Here is a 27,831-nt window from a genome sequence, read left to right on the forward strand (position 1 = left end):
GCACATATAATGTATATATATGAGACCACACTATTATGGTGGTCTCTTTTCTAAGAGAAAAAGACTCTAAAAGTTAATTTAGAATATAGAAAAATCCCCTCTAAGTAATTAGAATAGATCCAAAATATATTTGTTAATAATGAATCTGGAATATTGATACAACATGGCCAATTTACTAAGCCAAAAATAAACCAGTTTTAATTTTAGAATTTATGTTTCCACTTCAGAGGGATGCAATTCTTCTCTACCAAACTGAACCCCTTTTTCAGAGTGCCTAAATTTACTTTTTATACTGTAATAAGAAGTCTAACAATTTGTTTTCTTACCTAGTGTGCATTGAGTCTCTGTGATAACATTTAGTTCTCTGAGGTAGAGTTTCTCCTTGTGAGATAAATCTCGCCTTTCTAAATCTCAAAAAAAAAAACCAAAAAAAAAAACAAAAAAGAAATAAAAATGGGTGCAGTAACTGAAACTCCCCCATAAACACTGTCAAAGTATTTCAACAGTTTTGTTTCCAGGCAGCTAGAGCCTGTATTACACTGCTATTTCAAGAAACATGACAACTTCATAAATTAATTTTAAATTTAACAACAATGTAGGGACATGATAAATTTTCTTGACTTATAGTAGGTCAAGACCCTCTCTACAGTTACGATTTACATAAAAACTAAAGAAACCTGATGTGTAAGTTCAGATACAGAAAATTTTACCAAGCACTGAAAGTGCGGTATTTTTTCTTTTGCCATAACTTTTAAAAATAAATTCCCCAACAAAGAGCCAGATTTGACAATTCTGGATAACAGAGGCTCAAATACTACAATCTCCACAAACATATTTTTAAATATTTTTCCACAGTATAGGAATGTTGCTACAATTCACGAAACAGAATACAGAGATCCAGTTATAGTAAGAAATCATCAACAAATCACTAAAAATAAAATTGACACCAGTTTTCAAACAGAACTTGTTGATCTAAGCCTCAAATCAGACTTGTTTGCAAATTTTCAATGGCAATACCACAAAATCTTTTATTACTTTGAAAACCAGCGGACACATTATATTTCCAGTAATGAAAATATGAAGAACAAGTATAATTAATCCAGGTCTCCTTTTCCTGGGTCTTTTTTTAACCGTTAGCTCACCCTATAACCAAAGAAGCAGAGACTACATCCAAACTGTTTAAGAATTCAAATTTTTAGAAGAAAGACTTTAAAAATAAATACCTGGATATTTTCTTTTAAAGGAAGTCACACCCAAATATTCACTGACTTGTTCCTGAAGCATATAGTATTCTCCTGTTTCATCAGGTGGCCATTTGTATTCTATCAAATTTTCAGCAGGAAAATAACTATACCTAAACATAAGAACAATGTTACAACAAATCACAACAATCCTTAATAATACTACTTACCTCCCTAGAAATTCAGTAATTCCCATTTATATGCCAATGAACAGTAACTACAAAGTTGGACAAGCACTTTAAAACAATGCATCCTGTTAACCCATTTCAAAAGTCACTTTGTTGTACCCAAGCTCAATTATATTTCTCTAAATCTCCATTTATCAACATGCTAAGGGACAGAATCTGAAGAAACTGATATCCATCATAATGGAGAGGACACCAGGAAAAGCAACTACTACAGAGTCAAAATTCATTCAAGTATGCAATGTCTTAAAAACATGTAAACCTGTGCTTCTGATTGTAAATCAGATGCAACACTTTTTGTGGCACTCTAAAATAAAATGCCTTAAAATATGCTGGGAGGAATAGATATCTAGCTATTTATAGGACATCACCTCCATTTGTAAAGATGTATGAAGAATATACAAGTAATGACTAAAGAGCTAATACTTAAGCATGCTGAAGAATAAAGTCAGACTTACAATAAAAAGTGGGAATTGTAAAAAGCAGTATTACCCAAGGTCTTGACTGGAAGTTTCACAGCTTCGAGAACTGTCCCCTGAGCCCATACGCCGCCTTTTGGATGGCTGGCTGCCATCATTGGAATTTTCTTCTGTGTCATCCTGAAATGAAAATAAATATTAAAAAAATTAGACTCCAAAGATAATGTAAAACACCAAAAGCATTGCAAGGCAATCCACAATTTAAATATACTTGAACTGGTAAGCCATTCTATGACAGTCTTAAACAACTCACAGGACAGTCTACGTAACAAATTACTCTTTGTTATAAACTATCTGCATGACACGTGGTAGCCCAGTAGGAGAATTGGGTGGCTTCTCACCTGTGGCATAGGTAGACTTCTGAATAGACAGAGCTGTAGCTCTGACCACCAAGTTCATAATTCCTGATGTAAACTACCTCTGGCACTTGACCTGACTAGCACTCCACACCAAAAGGAAGTGCAAAACAAAAGCCCAACTCCTTGCTGAGAGCTGATGCTTACAAAATCAGGGAAATATTACTGAAAGCAACACAGGAGTTTACAGGTATACAGTTAAAATAAAAGGAACGGTACACAGTTTACAAAAAATATCATTGCAAGCAAGTAGCAAAGACTTGAGATGAAAAAATGTACAGAAGAAAAAACCCAACTTGGTATTACAACAGATACAGAAGAGAACAAGGCTCTTACATTCAAGGGGAACATTCAGACAGGTGTCACAATTCAGATCTCATGTGATCAATATAACAAAAGGGAATAAAGAATGAAGACGAGGAAAAAAAGACCCAAGGCAAAACAAAGAGTTCTGTGAAATCTAGAAGAGAGTGACTCAGATAATGTTGTGCTTTTTGGTTTTCACTGCTTTGTTGTCCCATAATGCTGTGCAACTCCTACCTGCATCATCAGAAATCTCAAAGCATTTAGTGACCAACCCTGTCTGATCATAACTGAGATAAAGACAGCAACAATCTTTAGGTGCATTGTCTACCGTGACCAGTAGTTGAGTCAAGAATAAAACAGTTCCTTAAGTAATTGAATTTCTGAAGTGGAGCAGAGTGACAGAATCAATTTCCTAACTTCTGTGAAAACTTTAAGCAAGAGCAATTAACCTGTCAGAAATAAATGGATCAAGCCCAACTATACTTATTTATTTAGAAATGACAACACTGATAATTAGGTCTACCTTTGCTAATGTCTTTCACTCTAGTATGTTTTACTTAACATATAACTTGGAATATCAATTTAAAAATATTCCAGCAAAAAAGAATGCATTACTTTTACTAAGCAACATTTCACAATGTTATAATCAAGACAGGCCCTAGACAAAAAGCATTTATCTCCTGGATTTTTGGCTTATTTCTTATTTTCTGCAACTTTATACAAATTCTTCTTCCTCTTTAAGGAGCAAAAACATATTTCACACAGTTATAAAAACTGAAAAGCAAATTTTAATGGAACTGTGTTTTCTTAGTGTAGCCATCATTAAAAAAGCAGTATGCAGCATCTCCACTCACATTAGCAGTAATGCCATTTCTTAGTATTGCTGAGAATACCCTGTGTGAACTCAGACGAATGAAGCAGCAGCCCCCAATCAAACCAACATTGCATTAGAATATTTTGTGACACAGCTGTCTCATCATCTACTTCCCACAAGAATATTAATGCACTCCAAATCTTTTTAACTGCTAGACAAAGACCTGAAAAGGGCCAAAGCAACCCGCTGTATACCAAAACTTCCAAGAGAATTCAAAACGCCATTAAAAGACAGATCTCAACCTGACAGTTTGGTGGAAGTGCCTGATAATCAGTTTCTCATTTCGCTTTGTAATTTTCATTGATTATACCCGGTACTGTTACAAAGTATGAGTGTCCATAACACAGAGAGGTCAGTTCTCTCCATTTCCATGCTTGCTTCCTTATTTGCTTAAAATTTCACGAAATTTAATCACACGAGTTTGTTGCAGACGACTTACTACATAAAGAGAAAACATCTGCAATCTAAAGGCACAATGCTGCTCAATCACCTTTACTGCTGAAAAATAGGAAAAAAGGGATAGTTCTGTGGCTCTCTTTACATGAAAAATCAAACACTGTCCAAAAAAGTCCCTTTCTCCCTGAAAACGCACGTTTCTGTAAAAAGCTTGTTAGTCCTTACGAAACATGGTGACGTTACAAACTTCTGGTACGTCTGTCACTGCAAGATCGACGTAACGCTGTTTCAATAAGCTATCGAGAAGCCTAAACAGCTCGAGATGTGTTTCAAAGGGCGACTGCCGATCTGCACCGGGAGTCTTTGGCGCCACAAGTGCCCGCGGTGCCCGGGATGCGCGGGAGCAGCCGGCAGGGCCAACGCGGAACTGCCCACGGCCAGACCCAAACTTTCCCGGCTGCGGCGCTGCCGCGGCGAGCACTCAGCTGCCGCGCCGCCCCCGGGAAGACGCCGAGGGACTTTTGCGAAGGAGGACGGGCCCCGGGCACCCGGCCCCAGACCCGCGCTCAAAGTTCGGCCCAGGGCGCGGAAAGCCGCCCGCCGCCCGGCTCCCCCAGCGGGCGTGAGGTGAGCCCGGGGCGGGCGGGTCGGGTGAGAGGCGCGGGGGCCGCGCGAGGCCTCCCGCCGAGGCGGCTGTTGCGCCGCAGCTCCGCGGCCGCCGCCACCCGCTCTCACCTTGAGGGACTGCGCGCCGGGCGTGGCCGGGTCGCTGTCGCAGAGGCGCGGGGACAGCACGGCCGCCATGGCCGCCGCCGGCTGGGCCAACAGGAGCGACGCCGCCGCCGCCGCCGCGCGACCGGGCCTCGCGCCGCGCCCGCCGGCCCCGCCCCCCCGCGCCCTGCGGGGAGCGGCAGCGGCCCCTACCGGCCAGCGCGCGCACGGGCGCGGCGGCTCCTGCTCCGCCCCCCTCCGGGCAGCCCGCGGCGACCCCGGCCCGCGCCGCCGGACCGGCACCCGCACCGACCCAGGGCCGCCCCGCGGGACCGGCGCGGGGGATCCGTCGCCGCCGGTGCTGCCGCCGCCGCCGCGCCCTTCTCCTCCTCCTGCCGCCGTCGCTCGGGCAGCCGCGCGGCCCGGCCGCGAGCGCGGAGCCGAGCCGCCGCGGTAGCGCTTGGGCAGCAGCGCGGGACGGAGGGGCAGCATCCCCCCGGCGGGGTGGTCAGCGCCGAGCGCGGGAGCCGGCACCCAGCAGGGCCGGGTGCTCCGCTCTGCCGGCAGGCTCCCGTCTCCGGGAACGTCAGCCGGGGACGAGCTACGTTTGTGAACCATCAGCCCCCGCAGGAGGGGGGTTCGGGGGGCGGGGGGCGCACTCGGAGGAGCCGCTACGAGCGCGCTCGCCCCTGCGACGGAGGGAGGGCGCGTGCGGCCGCTCCCCGCCGCTGCGCGGTCGCGCCGAGCCCGCTGCGCGCCGTGGCCGCGCCGCCTCCCGGTGCCGGTACCGGTCCCGCCGGTACGGGCGGGCGGAGCTGAGGCGCAGCCCTCCCTACTCGCCACGGGAACGACCCTCGTCCCGGGGACCGGGGCGGCGCGCGCGCCCGCCCGCACGCAGCCGGCCCCGTGGGCGCGCACGGCCCCGCGCCGGCGAACAAAGCGCACGGCCGCGCCCCAGCCACGGCGCCGCCCCCGGCCGGGGCCTCCGCCGGCCTCGCGTGTGCGCCCACCCGCCGCCCGGGCTGCTCAGCGCCCCTCGAGGTTTGCCCGGCCGCGGCTCCAAAGCTGCTCAGACCCAAGCTGGCCATGGGGCGTAGGAAAGCACCCCCGCCCCGTCCGCGTTTGTTTTCCGCTCCCAACAATAGAACGGACGTGGCAAAGGCACCAGCGCTAGATTTCCACGCACGGCAGATCCAAAAGCTGATGTCTACACACCTCACAGATCTGCGAGTCTCATTAAAAAAAATACAATCGGTGCTGCCCCTGCCAGTTACAGACCAATTCTCAATAGCCTTGAGATTGATCCCATCGTCCTTCTGCCACTGCCACCAGAAGCCCCCAGACCAAAGTTACCTAACTCGCTCGATTCAGTATTTGTCCACCAACCAGACCCGAGGCAATACTTAACCAAAGGTTATGACCCGGGGAACCTAATAACTGAAATTACACTTCATTCAAGGCAAACGGCTGGAAACGTACACAAGTTTCTAGGACTGCAAAACACAGCTTCCCTCCCAGCCAAGTTTCTAGGCAGACCAGCATTTTATCATAGATACCAACTATGAAAATGAAAAATGAACACTGCTTTTCTTACAAAAAGCATGCTTTTAAGAAAACTGATACCTGCAACTGCATATAAGCATTGGTGAACAGTCCTAGACACTCAAGAGACAAGCAACATTCAGAATTTTGCAATGTTTGGCCTCTCACCAGCTGCTCCCACTTCCACAGCAGAGCATTACAACAGATGAAGCCCATATGTACTCAACCATAAACATTTCCAAAGCAGTTTTGTTTGGTTTTTTTTTAAACAGAGCAAAAACGAGCAAAATTATCTTCAATGTACGTCAGTTTCAGTGTGCCAACACCAATAGGACAAACATGAATACTAAAATAATGATGTTTTGAAAATTTTCAAATATACCATGTATTGTGATGCACAAATGCAGCTGCGACTTTCAGAGTTTTAGTCGTAATAACAAGCCATTACCAAAGCCAGTGCAATAAATGTATCAGTTTCACATTTAGCTGAAACCCAAGTGTCTCTTTGAGCATCCCAGAGGCATCTGCTGGCAACCTAAAGGGATAAAAGAGAAAAAATTACAAGTGAACCTATATACCCAGCATTATCTAAATGCTAATTAATCGTTTTAGGAGAGTTACAACTATTAACAACAATGCAAAAGTTGAATAAAATTAACAATTCCTATTCAATGTTAAATACATGTTCTTGCTTCACAGTAAAGCTCCCACACAGAGAGATCCAAAAGCTCAGCACCAAACCTCCAATTCTCTCTTGTGTTCACTTGTTACAATTTAACATACAGTAAGAGCACCCCTTCAAAAGCAATTGAATGTCAGTGTGAACAGACATCAGTTTTGCGAACATTTACAACCAAGAAATCACATCCCCCACTCTTCCACCTCCAGCTTACTACAGCCTACTTGTAAATTTATTGGGCTCTCAGCCTTTTTGGTAAAATTGTTTTCAAAACTAAACTGTGTGAATTGATGGCTGAAATAAACATATTCCTTGGGAGAAAAAAGTTAACTTGGGCCACTTCACTAATCTGTTTGCACCTACAGCTTCTCAGTCAAAACACCTCTTAAGAGGCGGCATACTGTGGGATGGCACCAGAAAAGCAGGTAGATGCAAAAACTGGATTTGGTACTGAAGCTGCACCCTTCAAATGTTTTATGTAACTCACTGAACATAGGTTGGTTTCAATCAGGTTTTAAGAATTGATGATGAACACTGCAAAACAGAAGTGTTCTTTGGCACTCTACTAGACAGATAAAAGCATTCTGAATGCCAATGGGAGCTCCAAGGTAGTTGGAATACTAAACTTATATACCAACACAGCACAATCTAGAATCCTTTTATTTTAGGTGTTCGAAGTTCAGATGACTGATGTTAATTTGAAGTCCCAGGAGCATGTCTGGTGGCAGCTGCAGTTACCATCCACCCTGCAGTTCCCTGCCACCCTTCTCTTCCATGACACCTCACACTACAACTGCATAGCATCTCACATGGAATGCAAGAACCCAAATGGAGATCCAAGTACACCAGACAAAGAAAAACAAAATTCGCTGAACTCATGGAATTGTACTGGCACAGCAGGCAGCAGAAACAAGTGGGTGACAGGTATGTGCAGTTGGGGGTGTTTACCACTTACTGAACACATGAAGACAGCAACCCTCAGAGAGTTAGGCAGAATCACAGCAGCACCTTGAATTGTCACCTAGGATACTACTAGCCATAAAGAACATAAAAGTTTCAGGACCACCTCAAACAAGTTAAGCTGCTGAAAGTGAAAGAACATCTAGGAGATAACACACAGTTTTAAAAGTTGTTTTTAATTTTCAAAAGGTGTAACAAATAATATGTTTGCTTACAATCATTGCCTGATTTGCCTTTTCCACAATTAGCACTGATACCACATACTTATAACGGTCATAGTCCAATTCCTTCACAGCATTTAATATTTCTTCTGAGATTGAAGCACACAGGAAGGGACTAGAAGCTCCATCGTATGTGGCTTCTTGTAGTTTATTCTATCAAAAACAATTTTGAAAGATCTTAGTTTTCATCCTAGTAGTCTTTTGCAAAAAACACCCTTTACAGTCATTTTCATTACAAGAACATGAGAAGAACTAGTGAGTTGAATAGTCAGTACAGATGATGGTCTCAAACAGCAAAGGATGCACTACTTTTACTCTGAAATGTTTTATCTGTTTTTTTAAAGGTGACACACATGCCCAGCCAATCTCCATTTAACAATCAGGAGAGTACTCTTCATTATTTGGCCTCAGTTCACTGGAAAACAGTGCTACAAGTATCTGTTCCAAATACCCAAGATATGTCTTCCAGACAGCAGAATTAAAAAGATCTGGTTATAACTGTTCAAAATACCACTAACACCTGTGGATTATCTCAACAAATTGTTTTCTATTTGCTCCATTTGTGTATGTACCAATCTGACTGTCAAGGATACCAAGTAATTTTATGCAGGTCCTGTGATATTAGCAGAATTAATAGAAATCCACAAATTTGATGTCATGATCCTTTGCTAACTGGACATTTTGTGAATTATGGTACTTTGAACTGTGCTGTAGCTCAATTTGATTTTAAAAAATGCAAGAATTTATGAAGCTTCAGCTCCACCTAAACAGCACACGCTCAGCAGTGACCTCACAGAGGCCCTTCTGCACTTTGCAAAACGGAATACATTCACATTACATCCATGTGCCAAAACTCAAAAGACTGCAGAGATTTATGTGTGTTTAAGTTTATGCAATATTCACTGTTCTGCAAATATTTCTGCAAGACAAGCTGCTTTTGCAATGAGACAAGTAATTTAAATAATACTATACCGTTAGTATCGCTTGAGCTTTGTCTTGTAATAAGCCATCCTGAACTTTAGTGCGTGGCTCCAGTCTGTACGTGTTACGGCTTTTTGACTTTGCCTTTCCTTCTGTTGGAGCTGTGCCTGAAGCATCCTGTGGTTTTTTTCCTTTTGACTGTACAAAATAATAAGAAAAAATCCACATCACATGCCATTACTTTAGAGTTTAAAGATTCTAAATAATACTTAATGGTGTACAGATAAGAGAAAAAAAAATCCCCAACAATTAATCTAGGAATATGTTAACAAAAACCACAGAAAGCTAGAAGCTGGTTATCATCTTCTGGCTGTTTTAACTACTGTTTTGCCTGAAACAGGAGAAGTGGTTGACTTTGACTCAATTTTAAATTCTTTTAACTGCATTAACTATGCATTTAAACTCATCAATCAGATACACCATATTACCACCCTGAATCCACTCCCTTTTCCAAGGAAAAATACACAGATATAAATGTACCCATCCAAGACTGTTAGCCACAAGTTCAAGTTTCTCATTCAAATAGCCTACACAATACCCAAAATACAGACTTGGTTCATTTACTACTTCATTTTGCTTGTCCTTATTCCTTGTTACTAAAATAGTAGCTTATGTAATGATGATTTAACTTGCTCATTAAAAAAAAAATAATAAAGGAAAAAGTAAGCTCCAGTGTGCAAAGCTTTGTAATTTTGCTTGGAACTGAAAACAAGATCTCTGAAGATCACGTTTTCTCCCCATCCAGCTATGTACTCTGTATCTTCAAGACACATAACAAAACTTGTCCCTCTATGAATGCAAGAAGTAAGTCTGATGTTGCAAAAAAATGTTACCTGCTGCCACCACGGTGGCTTAAAATAGAACTGTAAAATAGTAACAAAGACAGAGACAGAAAAGCACAAGAAACGATGAGATCATAACAAATGCCACAGGCAATGGTCTTCCATACCAGCTACTTCCTAACAAACCACTTCCAAGTTTCACTGACTCTTCAGTCTCAGCTCCACTTCCTGACTACTGCTAGAACCTAACATTGAGAGAAAATCATCAATTCCTTACCAGGAGAGCAGAAAAGAACTCAAAGGTGAAATAACATCACAATGCAAGGCTTATGCTAAGAAGTACTGAAAAAAAAGTCATTTAAGGATAACATAAAAGTCTAATTAGAATTATTTTAGAAGATGCGCTACTCAAGGGCTCACAACTCTTTCCATCTGAGGAGTTTTAAGAATCAGGGAAGAAATGCAGTTTCTTCTCTATGAAATCGCTTGCACATTCATTCTGTCAACAACTGCGGACATTACCTAAAGTGTCCTCTAGTTCCTTAAAAGCAGTGATGTTGGCAGCCTTACTGCAAATTGCCTGCTGGTGTTTGTTGAACTCTGAATGGCATTTACTCTAAAAACACAAGGACCAAACACATTTGCACTTAGCCTGTGGACACTCATTATCTAGTAACTGCAAACTCAGATCTCAAAAGACTAAAAAAAAAAAGACTAAAGCCCTGACATGCTCATCACACATCACCTAACAGAAGAAAAACCACCTCAAGTCTTGCAGCTGAGGTCTTCAAATGAGTGTCCCTATCCATGTGAGTAACAATGAACTTGTGAAAAAGGGTGCAGTCCAAACAGTGATTCTTTGCTGACATGGTTCAGCTTGAGGCACATTACCTTCAACCTCTATCACCAATGATGGAAGAAAATTCATGTCTATAGCACACAACTTCTAACAATGGTGATATTTAAAAGTTTACCTGCTATTATTAGTGACAGGAGTTTTTATAATCACTTGCAAAAAGTCATTGCATTTACTAGTGAGACAACCAAAAATCTTGATTTCTCTATAGACGTGGCTAGTAAATAAACCTTCTTCTGTACATCACTGTATAAAATACACAGTAAACCCTGAAGTTTTAGCACAATGTGGCAATTATGTTTCTGTAAAATATTTGCACCCTCTGAATAAAACACTCAGAATTTCAAGAACTGACTGCATTTGAGCACTTGACCAAAAAATGCCTGTTCTTAGGCTACTGAACTCGAGTACATTGGCTTAACTTTGGACATACAGAAGGAAGATTGCTAATAGAAAAAAAAAAGCTTTTGCTATTTACATGAAATTCTGCTTGTTAGTAAGTCCATTTTAACAATCAATGGGGTTTAGTTGTTAAAACAAACAGGAAAGAGTTCTTGTTTATTCCTTCAGAACAGGTTTAGAGCAGAACCCCGACTTGGAGAGACTGCCCCACCAAGGGCAGGACGCCCCTTCTCTTTACCAGGGCTCGCAGCGCCTGAGGCAGCACGACAGCCGCAGGGCATGAGCCAACATCACACCTGACCAAGCAGAAAGAGCAGAGCTATCCCAAACCGAGAGGGAGCAGCATTCCTCATACCAATTTTCACAAGATCCCATCTTCTCCCCGCCCCATCCTTCCCTCCCAACTGAAGCGCCGCAGGCCAGGACCGGCACCCCCGCCTCAGACGGGCATCACACCCCCCCCCCCACGCCGGGGCCGCTGCCCGCTGCCCCCGCTCCCGGCGGGGCCCCAGCCCGGCCAGCTCAGACCCCCGGAGCCGCCCCTCGCCCTGGCGGCGCTCACCGTGTCTTTATCCTGGCGCTTTTTCCCTCCCTCCATGGCTGCGGCGGCGGCGGTCCCGCTGGGCGGCGTGCGGCGGCCCGGGCCCTGCCCGCGAGCCGGCCGTGACGCGACGCGCGCGGGCAGCGGTAACGGAGCCGGCGGCGGCCATGGCGGAGCGGAGGCGCCGGGCCGGGCCCCGGGAAAGGGCGGGGAGGGGAGGGGAGGGGACAGCCCTGCCCTGCCCCGCTTCTGCCAGTGCCAGCCCGCTCTCCCTGCAAAGGTCACCGCCCCGTGCCTGGCCCGTGTTACAGAAGTGATGGCAGTAAAGGGTAACAGCGGTCGTGCAGGTTTTGCTCTGGCCTTCTGTCTCTGACAGAGAAACGGCGAACGGGAAGCGGAAGAGACACAAATTAAGATGGATTGAATGATATGTCTTCGGAACATTGTAGATTTTTAAATTTCTTTTTCTTTAAATAGCAGGTAGGTACTCCAGATGGCAACTAATAGCGGTTTCCAGTGGGAACTGTTACCCTTGCTTAGTGCTGACAGCTATGTAAATATTTCTTCTCTCCTTGAAGCCATGGATTCAGAAATTACATTTGTGAGGGTAAATTCTGCCACCTAATTAGAGAGGAAAAATGTTTTTAATTTAACTTTAATGGTATATTTTTCATTGTTATTAGTTCTGGTACTTCATTATCAAACAATTTCTTATCTATCTAATGAATGAAGAAGTGTGACTCTTTTAACTAAATCAGAAGCATTTTCATCCTTGTTAACGTGGCACAGTTTTATCTGTGCAATTTTTAAAATTTAAATGTGTGCTTCTGAATCAGTCCATTTTTCTGTTCACACTAATGTGAAAATAGCATGAATGCTTAAATTACACTAACATTGCTACAGAATTCACATGTTCTTCCCCTGCCTCCCTCCAAGGATCTTGCTGGTTTTAAGGACTGATGCTCTTGGTTTACTTGAAGTAGCATCAGTTTCTCTGCAAGCTCAGATTAGGCAGAAAATTTATGTATAAACCAGGATATTTTGCTTCAGTCTATCTTGTCACAGTTTCACTAGATATAACCATTCTGAAATTCACCCTCCTGACCTTGTGAAAACAGAGCAATGCTTTCCCCCAGTTTTATGAAGGTAGTTCTGGTTGAGAGTTCCTTTCATCAAGTATGTGAATGAAACTTGCATTGCAAACCCAAACAGCTTGTTTACAGACAGTGTATTACTGCCTGTGTAGCTGTGCTGATGGGTATGTTCTAGTAGATTTTGTTCTCGTGTGCTTTCTGGCTTTCTTGTTACAAGGATTCTTTTTGTGTGTGTGTGTGTGTTTTTTCTAGATGGCATTGCCAGACTCGGTCACTACTTGCCTTTCTCAACCGGTGCACTATGTGATTTGCAAACTTGGATTTGAGAAGAAAGACACCTATGATATTGATAATATTTTATCTGGAAACGGGGAAGTTTGTTGGCCAGCTGTTACAGAGCATGTGTGTTACCTTGAATCAGGTTGGTGTTTACCTGCTGTAGTAGTGATGCATGTAAGACTGATGCAGAATTTCAGTACAGCTCATAGCAATTCTAGCTGAGTTGTGACAGTTTGTTACAGTACAGCATTAGCTCTGTGGCAGATTAGACTATGTAGAGTTCATATCTACAAAAAGCTTTAAATTTTTCATCTGCATTTGGTATTTGGCTTTTGCTGGCTCCTAAGGTTTGTGTCATCTGTGCTACCTAAGTAGCTCCTACTTTGCCATCATCTTGGTTCCCAGCTTTATGTGCCTGTAACATAAGGGGTTCAGTTCTGCTTCTCTCCAACCCCATAATTGTTTTGTTCTGTGTTCTTTATATTCCTTTTGTGCTAAATTTAAAAGCCTGGGGCCATCAATATTGCTACTGTTGCTTCTGTTTGTGTTTCCCAGCTTTCGGTTGTACAGAAGTACAGTCCTGTTTCACTTCTATGTGGAATAGTTTGTAGTTGTTTTTTAACCAAAACAAAGTATTTATGTCCTGATGAATTAATAGAATTTTAATTTGCCAAATTCCATCATGCAAGCTCTGTTATTACTTTCCAGAGGTGGTAGAAATAGCTTTCAGTAAACCATAAGAATTTGTTTTCCTATAAAAAGTGTCCCATCAAAAAGAGGCAGTGATACCACTCTGTAAGGTACCACATCCATCTTCCTTCTTTAAAGGCCATAAGTGGTGCATTTTGATTCTCACTGAGCCTGCACTAGCTTCCAGCTTGATGTATGGAATTTCTATAGAAATTCTAGTAGTTTTTTCACATTTCAACAAAAGCAGAACACAATGATCCTATTTACTTTCATATTTTCTTGTGTTAAGTTTTTGTTGGGGTAGAATTTTTGGGTTGTTTTTTTGTTATATTCAGAGAAGGTGCTTGGTATTACCTGGATTTGCATTGCAGTTTTACTTTTTAATACCTTTTCTGTGTGGTGTTTTGGACAGTAAATTGTATTGTATTGGTTGTGCTAAAATAGTCGGGATAAAATTGTCTGTGCTAAATATGTACACAAACTGTAGCAGGTTTTATCCCTAGTGAGTTTTAAAATATTAGGCCTTCAGGAAGGTTGGTACCCTAATCACCTTCTGTTTTTCAATTTAAGATCAAAGTGTGGATTATATCAAAAGCATACGATCTTTAGGACCTGTCTGTGAATCTGTTAATTCGTACTTCAAATCTCTGACCAAGGAGCAGTTTGTAATTCAGTATGCATCGTGGTTCCACTGGACAAACTGCACAGAGGTATGGAAATTTCTCTTAAGTTTGTATTTTGGCACCTGAACTCTTTGTGGAAGTTTAATGTGAGAAGACAGAAGAGACATCCATGAACAAAAGTGCTTAGAATTTGTAACTAATTGTCCTTCTCTGATAGATGGTTGCTTATAATTTTTCTGACTTTGTAATTAGATTTTGTGTTAGACAACATGAGGAGCTTTGGGCCTGTTCTAACATTAGTTTGTAGGATTTTGTTTTTTAATAATATGTGCCTAATGCCAAGTTTTACCTTGTAAAGTAATTATGGATATTTATAAATATGTAAGTCACTAGATATCAAGAGGTACTCTAGGGAAGTTTCTCTCCAGGTATCTACGCTTTCATTTCTTTGGCGTGGTTTTCTTTCTACATTTGCACAGCAATTATCACAGAGGAATATTTACGTTTCTCTGTGCTATTGGCTATGTGATCTTTCCTTTTAAATATTGAGCACAACATTCTTCCTCTCCCCCATCATGCAGGTATTTCTGGAAGTGTTTGATGTTTTACAATCTACACAAGCTACAGGAGTTGCTCTAGGCTTAATGAAACTAACATCATGCTTGGAGCGAGCCTTGGGTGACGTAAGTGCCCGCATGAGAAGTCTATCTTGGCTTTATAAGATGGGAATGAGCTCTTGGATTTAACTGTACATTGAAAAAAGTGATATTACCCTGTTCTGTAGTAGTACACTAATAGCCCACATACATTTTGAGTTGGACAGAGGTTCTTTCCTGGATCCAGTTGTGCTGATGGAAACGTGCTTGTAGAGTTGCTTGTGTGAGTGCTGTTACTAACTAATTTAATTAGGAAAGAGATGTGTTTGATTGATCACTGTACAGAGTAGGTCTTAATTAGTCTGATTTATTTAACTGAAGTAGGATAGCATAGCTTCCACAGAAGATCTGATGGTGTTTTAACTTCCGGGAGGGATGGCATACAGTTGGAAAAACAGGCTACTGGGTATCTTCTTTCCTAGGGAGAATAGAGAAACAGCTACTTAAACAGTTTTTGCTGCTGGGCTGTTTTATAGCCACGTAAGTTAAAATGGCTAGCTGTTCAATATCTATGAGGAGCTCTGGAGAAGGAAATGACAGAGAAAGAGCAGTGGGCTAACTTACAAACCAATTTGCCCAATTGTGGGGCGTGGTAAATTTTTCAGTAAAAAAAATCACCAAAGATTGGAAAAAATGTCAGGGAGAGTACAAAGAATGGAAGCTGTGATAGCAGTTGAAAATTGAAATGCTATTATTGTCCAACAAGGATAAAATCTAGTTTAAAGAACTGTCTGAATCAGAATATGAACCACATGTCTCCTCCCTTTCACATTGACCGACCCTGTAAATTTCTATTGTAAAAATACACTGTCCTTGGTAGAGCTTATTCCCTTAATTAGGTGTTCTTGTTGTGCCTTACTGGTTTTTGTGGGATTTTTTGGAAGAGAAAAGCAGTATATGTATAGACCTTGTGAAAAGCCTAACTATGGTCACATTAAATAAAATATCACAATTCCTGATATGTTGTCTAAATTTTAATTGGTAATGAAATTACGGAATTTAATGCCTTTTTAAGGATTTGGTGGGTTTTGTTTGGTTAGTGTTTTTGCAATAATGAAAATGGTTATTGGGTAAAATAGTCAAGGTATATGTTTGAAATACAAAGAAGTATAATATATTTTTTATTATCTTTTCTGCTCTTTTTTTTTTAATAGGTGTATTTACTTAAGGGTAATGATTGTCCTTTCCTTCTAAGAGACTTGCTTGCATCTGAGCAGCTTGCAGATGTCTTTGGACAAGCTGTAGTAAGTACATAGTTTTGAAATAAGAAATAACTACTGAGCTGGTTTTCTTCCTACCAAATGTACCTTGTGTTAATTTGCGTTAAATTACATTGGATTTATAGTACAAGAAGTAAGAGCTGAACTTGATCTCATTTGTTTGCCTGTCATAACTGTTTGGGGTATCTAATAGCTAGTTTGATTCTTCCCATATTTTATTCTATATCCTGTACAAATAACCTGAGAGATTCTCCTTCAGAGAATACTGGGAATTGCAAGTAAAGAGTTTCTGCTACTGTGACAAGTGATGGCCAGTCATCTTGACAGTAGACATTGTAGTCTCTTAATAACTTCTGAACCTTACTGCCAGGGAAAGGTAATAAAAGTAAGAAGGGTAAGAAAGGCAAAAAATAATAGATTTCTTCATGCAGTAATTGCTTTATTTATTAATTAGATGAATGTACTGAGGGTATTCATTGGATCTCCACATGGTCTGAACCTTCGTAATGTTTTGTGGCATGGATTTGCATCACCACAAGAAATTCCTGCCAAGTAAGTTACCAGGAAAAGAACACTCCTTTTCTTACCAGTCAGACTTGTGAGTTCTTGGAAAGTGGTTAGTAACCCCCTACTTCTCTTATGGGAAAGAAATTTCCCTTGCAGCTTCTCCTTCTTTTGGAAATGGATTTCCATAGAATACTTCAGCCATTACAAAGATGGCCAGTATTAGGTCCAGCAGGGTTTTGTACTGTTAGGGAAAACAAGAAAATTTAACTTTTTTTTTTTTTTTTTAAGTCAGGGCAGGTGAGGAGTAACTTGGAACAAAAGACAGAGTAATGGGGTAGAAGGAGAAGCAACAGCAGCGAATGTAGAATACAGTGATGTTTTAATCTAATTCTACACTTTGTTTCATGCTTATGAATGCAATTAATTATTAAGTGCTCCTACTTAGATGGGGAGAGTACATTCTGGGTGTTTTTTAAAAAAGCAAAAAAACCCCTTTGTTCCTAACTCACAAATGTTGGTTCTTTGCAGAAAAAATTCTTTGTATAAGCTTTTCTAATATATTGTGGTATTCTCCCTAGATACTGTGCTATGCTGCTCTTTTTAACTGCAGGATTGGGTCAGTTGTTACAGACTTATCTTCTGCAAACTAAAAGTGTTTTAGTACATCGACCTTATGTGATCTTCATTAGCTTAGAGGAGCTTGATGCATTTCCAGGCAAGTATTTAACCACTAGCAATTATTTTATTTTCCTGTATTTGCTATTGTTTCCTTGTCCAAAAGTGCTGTTCAAAATAATGCATTTCCCAGAGTTCCAAGATTAAATTTTAACTAGGATACCTGTATACACTGTCATTAGATGAACCAGTCATGCTTGTAGGGCAACTTCTTAATATGTAGACAGTTCACTGACTATTGAGTAAAAGACTGCTGCATTCTAAAATAATTGCAACACATTGAAACGTGAAATATGGCTGCTTCTAAAAGACTTCAGCTGTATGTTACATTTTTTAGATTATGCAATAATTCATGTAACAGTCATCTAGTTTGCCTTTATGAAATCTAACTTTTTTCAGAATCAATGGGTTCCAGCTGCAAGGGTCCCAGCAGAGTGCCCTGAGTCTTACAGGGAAGGTAGTGTTGAAACAGAGTAAAAGGTGGTGACACATCTTTACTATACTAAAGCCTTTCTCAGGGAAGGATTTGAAGTGTCAGATTAAAATCTTCTCCTGGCCCACACACCTTGTTTGGTTTATTCCTACTATTTTAAGGCAATAACAGCATATAGGGGATCTTGGTGTCAGTGGTGATCATGGTCCATTCATGCTATATAATCAGTGGAACAACTGTCCCAGAAATTGAGACAGGGATTTTGGGAATCAAATCAATAATTATGTAGTGTAAATCTTATGGCTGTTGATTTGCTTTGAAAAAACACTTACTGTAATCAAGTAACACTTATCATTTTAAGCTTTCTCTTGAATAAGACATTTATAATATGAATTTATAAGTGTGGGTTTCATTACACGGTAGCATTGAAGTATGAAGTGTTAGTTTATAATGCTGTACTTTTAACACAGAAAATTTAAAAAATAGTAACTACGTGCTCATGTTCAAATGTTCATACTATTGTATTGATTCTGGCTGAATAAAAATGATTCATAAATATTATACTTTTCTAAAGTATCTGAAGTAGATAGAGAACAACTCAATAGAAGCTGGGTCCAGTTGCTATGTAGTCTTTCAATAAAAAGCAAACATGACTTTTTAAACTGATTTTACTCTATAATTTTATATTATCACCAGAAATACAATCTTACATATTTAAATTCTGATCTTAAGTATGGCTACTGTTGTACTTGCTTAGTTAAAAGAAAATTGATAACTTTTAAATTTCCCTTTACAAATGTTGAAATTATATCATATTTTTAGTAAAATATTTAAAATTCCTTAGTGAAGTGTAGATTATGTGTAATTTTTCAATGTTGTTTTTTTAACTTGCAGATCTTAATAGTGAAATACTTTCCATAGCTGAAGAACTTGTAAAACTGTCCAGTTTTGTATTAAAAATTATGTTACCATTTTGGATCGCTGCTTTAACAGCTTTCAAGCAAAGCAGGTAAGATTTTGTAATTTTTTTAAATAGAAACTAAAAAGAATATATTCTGTATTTTTATAACTACATTTGCAGATTCCAAGGCTTCATACTAAATTACTTCACAGCATATAGTTATGCTTTGTTACGGTGATGTCTTGGAAAGTTCATTGAGTTATGGCTTTGTTTTGTGCCAACTAAGATTATAAACTATATTTTGAAGCCCAAAAAGAGCTGTTGGAGATGTAGCAAAAAAGGAGAGGTTTACAAAGCAAGTGGAAAGAAATCTTCATATGTTAAATCACACATATTTTGAATTTTAAAAAAAAGTGTATTGTTTTGTTTTCCTCTCCCATGCTCCATCTTTTTGTGAGTTATTCTCATCTCTGAGCTTGGATTCAGTGGTCAGTTTCTGTTTGGCACAGGTAGTCATTTATTGCTTGTTTACAAAGTGCATTACAAAGGAATTTTGTAAGGGTTGTTTAGCCTGAGACTGTAACTCTGAAATGCTTTATATTTATAAGGAAGAAAAACACCCCTTTGGATATCTCTGTTACTTTTTCAGGTATGCTGACAGTGTGATTCTCTTACTTCCTCAGCTGGAAGCTGGACTTAGATTGCTCTTCACTACAACTAATAAATGTCCAAATCGATTGCTAACAGCGGAGGTAAACTTTTGTCTAAAGTCAATTATGATTTAGTGCTTACAATATTTACAAAAGAGTTATTCTAGAAGTCTAATGTCTATAACCATTTACAGATTTTCCCCACAAAATTTCAATCAATTTTGTAACATTATTTACAGATCTCCAGTTGTGATTCATGAATGCCTTTAATATTTTTTTAAATGTCTGCCTCTAAAAAGGACTGAAAAAGTAGTGGAAGATTAAAGTTCAGAAACAGTAGTTTAGGGTGAAAAGCAGGACATGATATATTTGCTTTAAAAAACTGAGCACAAGATCCCAAAATGCCTTTTTTCATTCATAAGGGGACTTTTTTGCTATTCATGCACCTCTGGTATCTTATGCAAATGAATAAACTAAAGTTTTATATACATGACTAGTTAATTGATTTTGTTTGAAAGCCAAATAATATTATTTGTGTTTTGTTCTAGTCTTCTGCTCTCTACACCACTTTTGATGAGGTACTGTGATTTTTTCTAAATATATATCAATGTCAGAATTTAAACCATGCATGTTTTCCATTACTAGAGTTAAGAATGCACTTTCTTTTGTTGAATATGGCATTATTTCTAACTTTTTTCCCAAGTAAAAGATGGTGGACAGTAAACACTTTAAATTTGGAATGCTTCAGCAAATATCAAAATTAATACAAATTATAATGAACAGACTATTTTTTTTCTTCATGTTTTTATCTTGAAATTCATCACTCCACAGAAACAACATTCTGCTATTTTTCCTAGATTCAGTTATTCAAAATAAATACAAATAAATCTTGTCAGCATAAATCCTCAGTTTCAGAAGTTGATTGGATTATTTCAAGTTGTTTGTCAGTAATAATTAGGCATCTTGATTCTAGAGTAGTAGAAGTAATCACATCAGGTTAGGAAAACTATTTTAGTTGGTGTTTCTTCTTTGATTATATGGTCTTCAATAATTCAATAAATTTCTATTCAATTTTTCTTTTCCTAGATGCTAGCAAAGCATTTGGATAATGAAGAAGTCAACCAGCTACCTGTAGTTCTTAAAGAGCCTGCCATGGAAAGTGTTTTGGAAGTGTTCTAGGGTTTTGTCATTGTTGTCTTTTGTTTGTTTGTTTCACTTAGTAATAATCTTTATGATATGCCTAATACTCACTTATTTCATATAGCTTATGTCCAGCAGCTTAGAACCTTAGAACTTTAGAAGCTTGTTAGTCTTTTTTTATTGTGGAGGATGCAAAGTCATACCTGACAAGCTATATTGTACTGGGGTCTGGGACTAGATTTCTTTCTGAAATATAAGTGTCTCAGATATATTTGTCTTTAGACTCCTGAAGTTCAGCTGAATGGAGCAGAAGAGGAACTGATGCCTCATACAGGGATATTTCAAAACTTATTTCTGATTGCTTGTGAGACATGCCTTACACTGTCTGGGTAGATAGCACAAAAATGTGGCTCAGACCTACTGAGCACATTCTGCATCTTACTACCCAGACAGATTGTGATCAGGAAAACTAGGGGGGCTGAGTTTAGAGGTCTTTTGAGAGTATGGGGACATCTGAGGTTACTGTTCTGTTGCCAGAGGCAGTGGGGCTGTGAAGGGCCTGGGACACAAAGCTGATGGAAATCTGTTGATAGCTGTCACAGTATAGAATGTATGTTACAGGTACAGTTTGCACTGGCTTTTTTTTCTGAATATCTGGACACCCCTATAATATAGACATGGTCACATACTTGTCTTTCAGAGATATTCTATACACACAATATGTTCAATTTTGTATGAATACACATGGAATAGAATTCTGTATTGTTGGTGTGTGTTTCCACAGGACTTCCTTTGGGATTTCTTGAACCACCAGGAGGGTCCACGTATAAGAGATCGTTTAAGCCATGGAGAGATCAATCTAGAAACATTTCCCAGAGAAATAGCTAACCAAATAGTTGGATTTGCTATTACAATTCTCTGCAGATTCTCAGATGAGGCTATGTTTTCTCTTAAGGTAGGGACCAGTATTTTGTTCTCGGAAATAAGTACAGAAGGTTTTCCAAAATGTTACCCTTTCCTATTGTACTATAATTTGTTGGCTGAACCAGTCCTTATTCAAATGGTTGATCTGTAAATTATAATGATTCCAGTTAATTTTGTCAAATTGTATTGATGAACCAGCCTGTTTATCTGCAGAATTATCTGAAAGGTATGTAGAACATCTGTGGCTCACCCACTGGGGTATGTAGTGTGTAGTTATTGAGATTTTCTTTTCCTGAGACACTGTAAATAGTAGTGCCTTCCTAATAGAAGTGTTACTTGTATCTATACTTACACTATGAATTTGTAAACACTTTTTGCTTAGCACTGTGTTTCTCAACATCAGCAATTATTGTCTTTGCTCTCCCCAGTTTCCTGTTTATATTTGAGATTACTTCTTTCAATATCTTGCAGCAACCTATGAGATAAATCTTCCATTTATTAGTTGCAGTTCTTTTTTTGGTTTCTCAAGAGGTGTTGTGTGCTGCTGCACTAAGAGAATACTTTGTTGCTTTTCTGTCAGCTGCTGTCAGGCTTCATAGTTAAAATATGTGAAATTAAGCTTTAACCTCTCATTGTACTAATTACTTCTTTCAACCCTTAGACATTTGGAAGTGTTTATTGACATCAGTTCTATAGGTGGCATGCATAAAATGAAGTCTAAGTCTGCATATGATTAGAACAGCTTAGAGAAACTGTTGTGTATTGTCTGTGATCTTGTAAATCAGGAACACATGGTCATAAAACCACTGATGAGCTGTGCAAGTTGCTACCAATCTCGATTTCATCCAATTTCCCAACTCAAGAAACAGGTAGGTACTTCCATCTGTGACAGCATTGTGGTCCTTAAAATTGTGAATCCTCAAAATTATCTAATTCTTCATGCTTTGATTGTCCTAAAAAAAGTTCAAACTTTACATATTTTTATTATTTCTTTTGGTTTATTTTTTAAAACATAAAGGAAATCAGAGTTGCTAAAATGAGATATAATTATGCACGCTCCTGTTAATGCAATTAATACCATATTTGTTTTCTAGATCACTAAATAGTCTAAATCACTAAATTCTTACCTGAGTGTTTGCTTTTCTGTAGTTTTCTTAATCTCCATATGTTTTTTTATGTCAGAACCACTGCTAGGTCCTGTCTCCAGGATTAGGCTGTTACTAAGTTTTTTTACTGTATGAAGGCCAGCTGTTAAGATTCTGTCATGGTAGCAAAATCTACTTTCCAATGTAGTTCTCTGCCAATCAATTTAATGAACTGCTTGAGGATGTTTCTCTATTGATTTGAGATTGCAGTAGACATACCTAGTCCTTTTATTTTCAACAGCATGCAAACAGTGTGTTGCAAAAGTAATGTTAGTTAATTTTTTATATTTAAAAAAATAGAATATTAAATTAGTTTGTTCAGATAATGTTTTAGCGTGGAAGTGTACATCCAGACTTTTTGCCCTAACCTAAACCTTAACAAATGAAGTTAGCTTACACAGTTATGACTAGTGAACAAATAACTTCCTGTCTGTTGCAGTTTTTTTTCTAAATGGGCCACTAAAAAAAGCATGTCAAAGTCTCTACTTTACAAAACATTTTTCATTGTATGTTTTTGAGGTGCTGGAATGTATGAAGAGCATCCATTTATGGCCTGAATTGGCAACAGTGCCTGAGGAAAAAGAACAAAAGATTAAAGGGTATGTATGTGTTGTATAAGATCAACATAACTCCTTATTCTGAAAAGGACTAGGTAACCAGTGGGAAAATTTATGTAAGATATTAGTTAGAAAAAGAATGTAGCATTCTATCATCATTTGAAAAGGAGGAAGTCATTAATAATATCACTGGAGGATATTGTACTTGTTTAGAACTGAGAGAAGAAAATTTAATGCATCTATCATATAACCAGTATACTGTAGGCTTTTTATGAATGGAGGATTAAGAGGGGTTTTGAATATTGCTAACAATGAGAAAAGGTTTCTTTAGTTGGAGAAAGAAAATCTTGCTTGTAAGGTAGAAGGGAAAGAAATTATATGAGAGCATTATAGTGGATGCTGAATACACTGCTATCCAAAAAATCTGCATCTTGATCTATGCCATTTAAGAAATAAGTACTTGACCATTTTATAGTGTCAAATATTATTTTTTTCTCTCTTGTTTTTAAGGTTGGAAGGAAATGCTGAAGCTAATGCTTTAATTTTGATGATATCTGAAATTATATCTCAGTTGCAGCATTATATGCCCCAGAATTGCTGTAGTTCAGATGATCCTATCAACAGTGTCCTAACAGAGAGGTGAGTTTGATGCCCTCCTGGTTCCTGCTGTCAGCATCTACTTGCAGCCCAAAGTAAGAATTCTCAAACCTAAATTATCCTGTGCCTGTTTGCAGAGAAACACTTAAATGTTTTATGCACTTTTCTAGTGTTGCTACTGATTTAATCTGAAAATTTTAGGATTGAAGCTGAACATCATCTTCAAAATAAGGATGAGACATTGTACATTTTGGAATTACAGTAGAGATTTTACTTGGAAATTAGACTGAAAAAATAACCTTTTTTTTTTCAGACCACAAAACCAAAATACTTTAAGTATTTGTGTACTTACTAGATTAGGTTGGGTTTTAGCCTGGTTTGTGCTAAAACTGCATCAGAAAATTGTTTTAGTGTGCTTGGTGTCACAGCTGTGTGTGGTGTTCAAAATGGCAATAGGCTGCTATGTAATTCTATTCTTCATACTCTAATATCAAGATTCAGAAAGAGAAAATATCTTGTTATACTTAGTGTCAGACTTGGAGGTGTGTTAGTTCCAGTGCCCAATTTGGAATAATAATCAAAATAGTTTGACTTTTAATTGCCACTCTTAGAGCAGCCTTAAGATTCCCACGACTGAATGAATATGTTGAACAAAACATATCCTAATCAAACCCATTAGGCATGAGTGGCATATAGCCAAGAGGACTTTACCTGTTGCTGATTTTACCTGTTACTTACATAGCATGTGGATCTTCTGCTTCCTACCCACCAATATGCAAATTCATTATTTGGAGGAAAGAAGCCTAATTATTGGTGTGTTAGACCTTTAGAGTGTTCTGCCTTTATCACTTCACAGGGATAAACTGAGCATGAGGGAGATTAAGAAACACTTCTATAAGAACAGAGGGAGATTAAGAAACACTTCTATAATAACAGAGTGTTTAAAGTGATGTGTGACGCATTAGTGTAGCAGATATGACAGCAGGAAGATATTTGTGAGCTTTAATAAAGCATGATCTGGTGTGGTGTTGATTAAAAAAATGGCCTCACCACCTGCATTTTACGCAATGTTAAGTCTGCTTCTTGTTCTGCCCAGAAGAAAGACCACACACTAATGGGAGTACTAATTAATAGCATTTGTTTCAGTGAGTTTTATTTTGGTGGAGGTTAATTCATTGTGAGTTGAGCTATGGTGGGAGACTTCAACCACAGCCCTGCTGTGATTTGATGTGTTCAGTGTATAATTTCAGCCAGGCAGTTTTGTTTATTGTGGTTGTGTTTCTTTGATCTGAAATGGGAAACATATTCATCATAATCAGTTTTGCATTTATATTCAATAAAGTGATAGAAAACACAATCACTACTCCTACTACACAGATCTTGCTTTTTTTCAGTCATGAGGTAAGGGCAGTTTGTTTCCAGGTTTTCTGAATTAAAACATTATGAGTCAAACCGCACTTAATATGAAATGTATCCAATGTTTAATCCAGCTAACAAAAGATTGACGTTAAAAAATCCCTTTCTGTTTTGGAGGCTGCTGGTGGAACTTTGTGATACACACATTTGCACGCTGTATTGCCCACGACCTGTCCTGGAAGTAGTGGTGGTTCTCCGCAAAATAAGCGCGCAGTGCCATCAAGTGTCCCAACAGGTTATTGCCGGCGCTGGGCTGAGACACACGCAGTGGCTTAACAAGACTCTGCGCTCCCGCCAGCGGCACAACTACCGGCGGATGCTGAACAGGTTGGCTGCTGGTTTTGCTTTACTCTGTGGTTAGGTTTATGGGAGAATGGCTGCACGCTGCTGTTGCTGCCTTTCAGTGGATTCACTTGGAAGTTTAAAGTCAACAGTGTTCACGTGTTCTTGTTAACCATTTCAGACTCAAGTGTCAAACATATTTATTTATTTACCAGATTATTATTAGATTTCTATTAAGTAGCAATATTGAAATAACAAGAAACTCTCAAATTGGAGACTAATTTGGAGGGCATTGCTAGATTATGTCACTGTAAATTGAAAGCTTTCAAATTAGGTACTACTTGAATGTTAGATTGTATTTTTTTTAATTTCTGGCTTTTCCTATTTGGGTATATAAATGCCATTTCCAAGTTTTATCTGACTGCAATAGGTTTAACTGATTTGAAGATTCTATCTTCTTTATTTTACTGCTTTTTATCTTTACACTTGAATCAATTTCTTTATAGATAGAAGATATTTTAATACTCCATTAATTTTTTTCCTAATCATAGAAGCTTTCCATAGTTTTATAAGTATTGTGTGCCTGGCAAGGTAATGTTCCCAAAAATGTTAACCATGTTACTTAAGAAACATAGCTTAAACTGACAACTGATGATACACATTTGTGATTCAGTTGAACTGTAGTTTATAATCTATGGCTTAATGGGAGCTCATGAATTTTTCTTTGGAATCTTAGATATTTGTCTTCTCTTCCCCCCTCATTTTCAGTTTATAGTCTCTGTTTACTTTTCTGGGATTTGCACTGCTTTTTGCTGAGGGACATTTCATAGTCTTTTTTTCCCCCCAATTCTACAATATCCAGCAATTTAGATTTGGTGCAGAAGTCTTAATATTTTTTTATATTAATGATTTCTTTTGAATTTGGTTTTAGTTTGTTTATTTAAGTATTTTTATTTTACTTCTAGCATTAAATTTTTGTCTCCAGTGTTGCGGCTCATCTTACTATTGATTACTGTGGAACTAGTCAGTGTTCATTCAGTTTGTAAGAAGAATCCTTTTGATTATCAGCAGTATCTAAAGTGAGTATATAAATTTACTTTATGAAAATAGGAATTGCCCCAGAATTCCATTTTGATGTGTACTGTAGAGATTTTTCATCATTATAGTCATAATTTTACCTTGGACAATGTTCATTCGGGAGCTAAAATAACTTTCTTGAAGTGTAGATAGGGAATATTAATACATAAAAGTTGCATTCAGTATGCTGCTGACTTTACTCCTTGTGTGTTAATTAACAGCTGGTTGGATATCACATACATTGTGAAACATTTGCAAGAAATGCAAACCAAGAAAGCAAAGGGAAGCTATTTGGGGAAAACTCTGTCACACATTTGGTCTCTATTCTTTCTATGGTGCTGTTAATTGCAGTTCTGAAGATTTTCCCATCTTAGTTTGAGAGGGAGGGTTTTCCAAATTAGAGCAAACCTTAATGTATTGATCATCCAATCCTCCTGAAGGAGATTTGGAAACATGAAGATGTTTGCAGCTTTAAGAAGATGTTTGCAGCTTTAAGTCAGGCATTGCAAATTCTTCTCTCTTTTTTTTTTTTTAATTTTTCTTTTTAAATCCTTAAAGGAGTTTTTTCTCTAATGTTATTTCTCATAGGTTTTTGAAGTCAGTCTTGCAGTACACTGAGAACTTGGTGACATACACAAGCCCTGACAAAAACAAGTGGGATGAAACCATGGAACTTACAAAGAAGACTTTGATAAAAATAAAGAAAATCAGTGACAGAAAGCTAATGTTAATGCATCTAGCTACGTGAATGAAATGGGCTTAGGATTGTCTGGACATTGTTATATCTAAACAGTTTACGGAGACCTCATACTTGATAAATCTAATTCAAAGACAAAATTCATACGTCATTTTCAAATTTTGGATGCAAAATTTACTCTTTTTATCAGAAGGTAGCTGCTGATGCTGGAGATGAATGATCAAGGTTCCGGAGAATGGGTTGTCAAATCCACTGAAAAAGATTTAGCATGAACTAAATCAGGATGATACAAATTCTACTGTAAATATATTTTGTGTTTTGTACATTGATTGTTCTTATATTTTTTGTATTTTTTTTTATTTCCTACTGTACTGAAAAATACTTAAGAAAAAAGTGTGAATAAAAAGCTCTGGAAATTTTTAAATCCGAAAAGTCATTTTTTACTTTGGAATACATGAGATCTTATGTCAGAGACTGTGATTGACAGGTTAAGAAATTATGAACTTTCATCCTAAAATAGTGCTCATTGGCATCTGTGGTTGTTATTAGTTGTGAACAGTCTGATCTTGCTCTTAAGGCTGAGGCAGAGCTGGTAACACAGTAACCAGTTGTTTATAGATGAGGATTTAAGGGAACAGGATGGCTACTTCTGCAGAAGGATACTTCTGCAGGGTATGTGTTTGTTTTGTTAAATTTCATCTTCTCATTCCAAAACATATTTAGTTAGTTAATTTCATATGGAATGAATGTGAACAC

General features: G+C 38.8%; 3 protein-coding genes across 6 annotated transcripts in view; 1 reads left to right on the forward strand and 2 right to left on the reverse strand.

The window, feature by feature from the left end:
* PHF10 (PHD finger protein 10) overlaps positions 1–5,181 on the reverse strand; it is an 18,875-nt gene extending 13,694 nt beyond the window's left edge. Inside the window, exons 1-4 of one of the 4 annotated variants that reach the window (XM_036380734.2) lie at positions 4,573–5,181; positions 1,919–2,025; positions 1,224–1,354; positions 327–410 (exon numbers count right to left, since the gene is read on the reverse strand). In XM_036380734.2, the coding sequence (XP_036236627.2) occupies positions 327–410; positions 1,224–1,354; positions 1,919–2,025; positions 4,573–5,166 (916 nt within the window). In that variant the 5' untranslated portion in view covers positions 5,167–5,181. Of the gene's footprint in view, positions 1–326; positions 411–1,223; positions 1,355–1,884; positions 2,026–4,572 lie in introns of all 4 variants that reach the window. The other 3 variants (XM_036380736.1, XM_036380735.2, XM_054514406.1) reach the window with 3 other exon arrangements.
* ERMARD (ER membrane associated RNA degradation) lies at positions 4,180–27,499 on the forward strand. The gene is made up of 18 exons (XM_054514405.1): positions 4,180–4,464; positions 12,859–13,027; positions 14,146–14,285; positions 14,780–14,881; positions 16,009–16,098; positions 16,529–16,626; positions 17,160–17,296; positions 18,584–18,698; positions 19,240–19,342; positions 19,789–19,818; positions 20,327–20,394; positions 21,164–21,335; positions 22,090–22,173; positions 22,969–23,048; positions 23,517–23,645; positions 25,137–25,346; positions 26,267–26,380; positions 26,967–27,499. The coding sequence occupies exons 1-18, from the start codon at positions 4,231–4,233 to the stop codon at positions 27,124–27,126; spliced, it is 2,235 nt and encodes a 744-aa protein (XP_054370380.1). The 5' UTR covers positions 4,180–4,230; the 3' UTR covers positions 27,127–27,499.
* DYNLT2 (dynein light chain Tctex-type 2) lies at positions 5,969–11,676 on the reverse strand. The gene is made up of 4 exons (XM_036380740.2): positions 11,534–11,676; positions 8,923–9,069; positions 7,945–8,103; positions 5,969–6,625 (listed from the first exon to the last, which is right to left on the reverse strand). Exons 1-4 carry the CDS (start codon positions 11,567–11,569, stop codon positions 6,515–6,517), a joined length of 453 nt encoding a protein of 150 aa, XP_036236633.1. The 5' UTR covers positions 11,570–11,676; the 3' UTR covers positions 5,969–6,514.
* Positions 27,500–27,831: the final 332 nt, after the last annotated feature.

This window comes from Molothrus ater, chromosome 3 (assembly GCF_012460135.2).
Source record: "Molothrus ater isolate BHLD 08-10-18 breed brown headed cowbird chromosome 3, BPBGC_Mater_1.1, whole genome shotgun sequence".
Classification (NCBI taxonomy): domain Eukaryota; kingdom Metazoa; phylum Chordata; class Aves; order Passeriformes; family Icteridae; genus Molothrus; species Molothrus ater.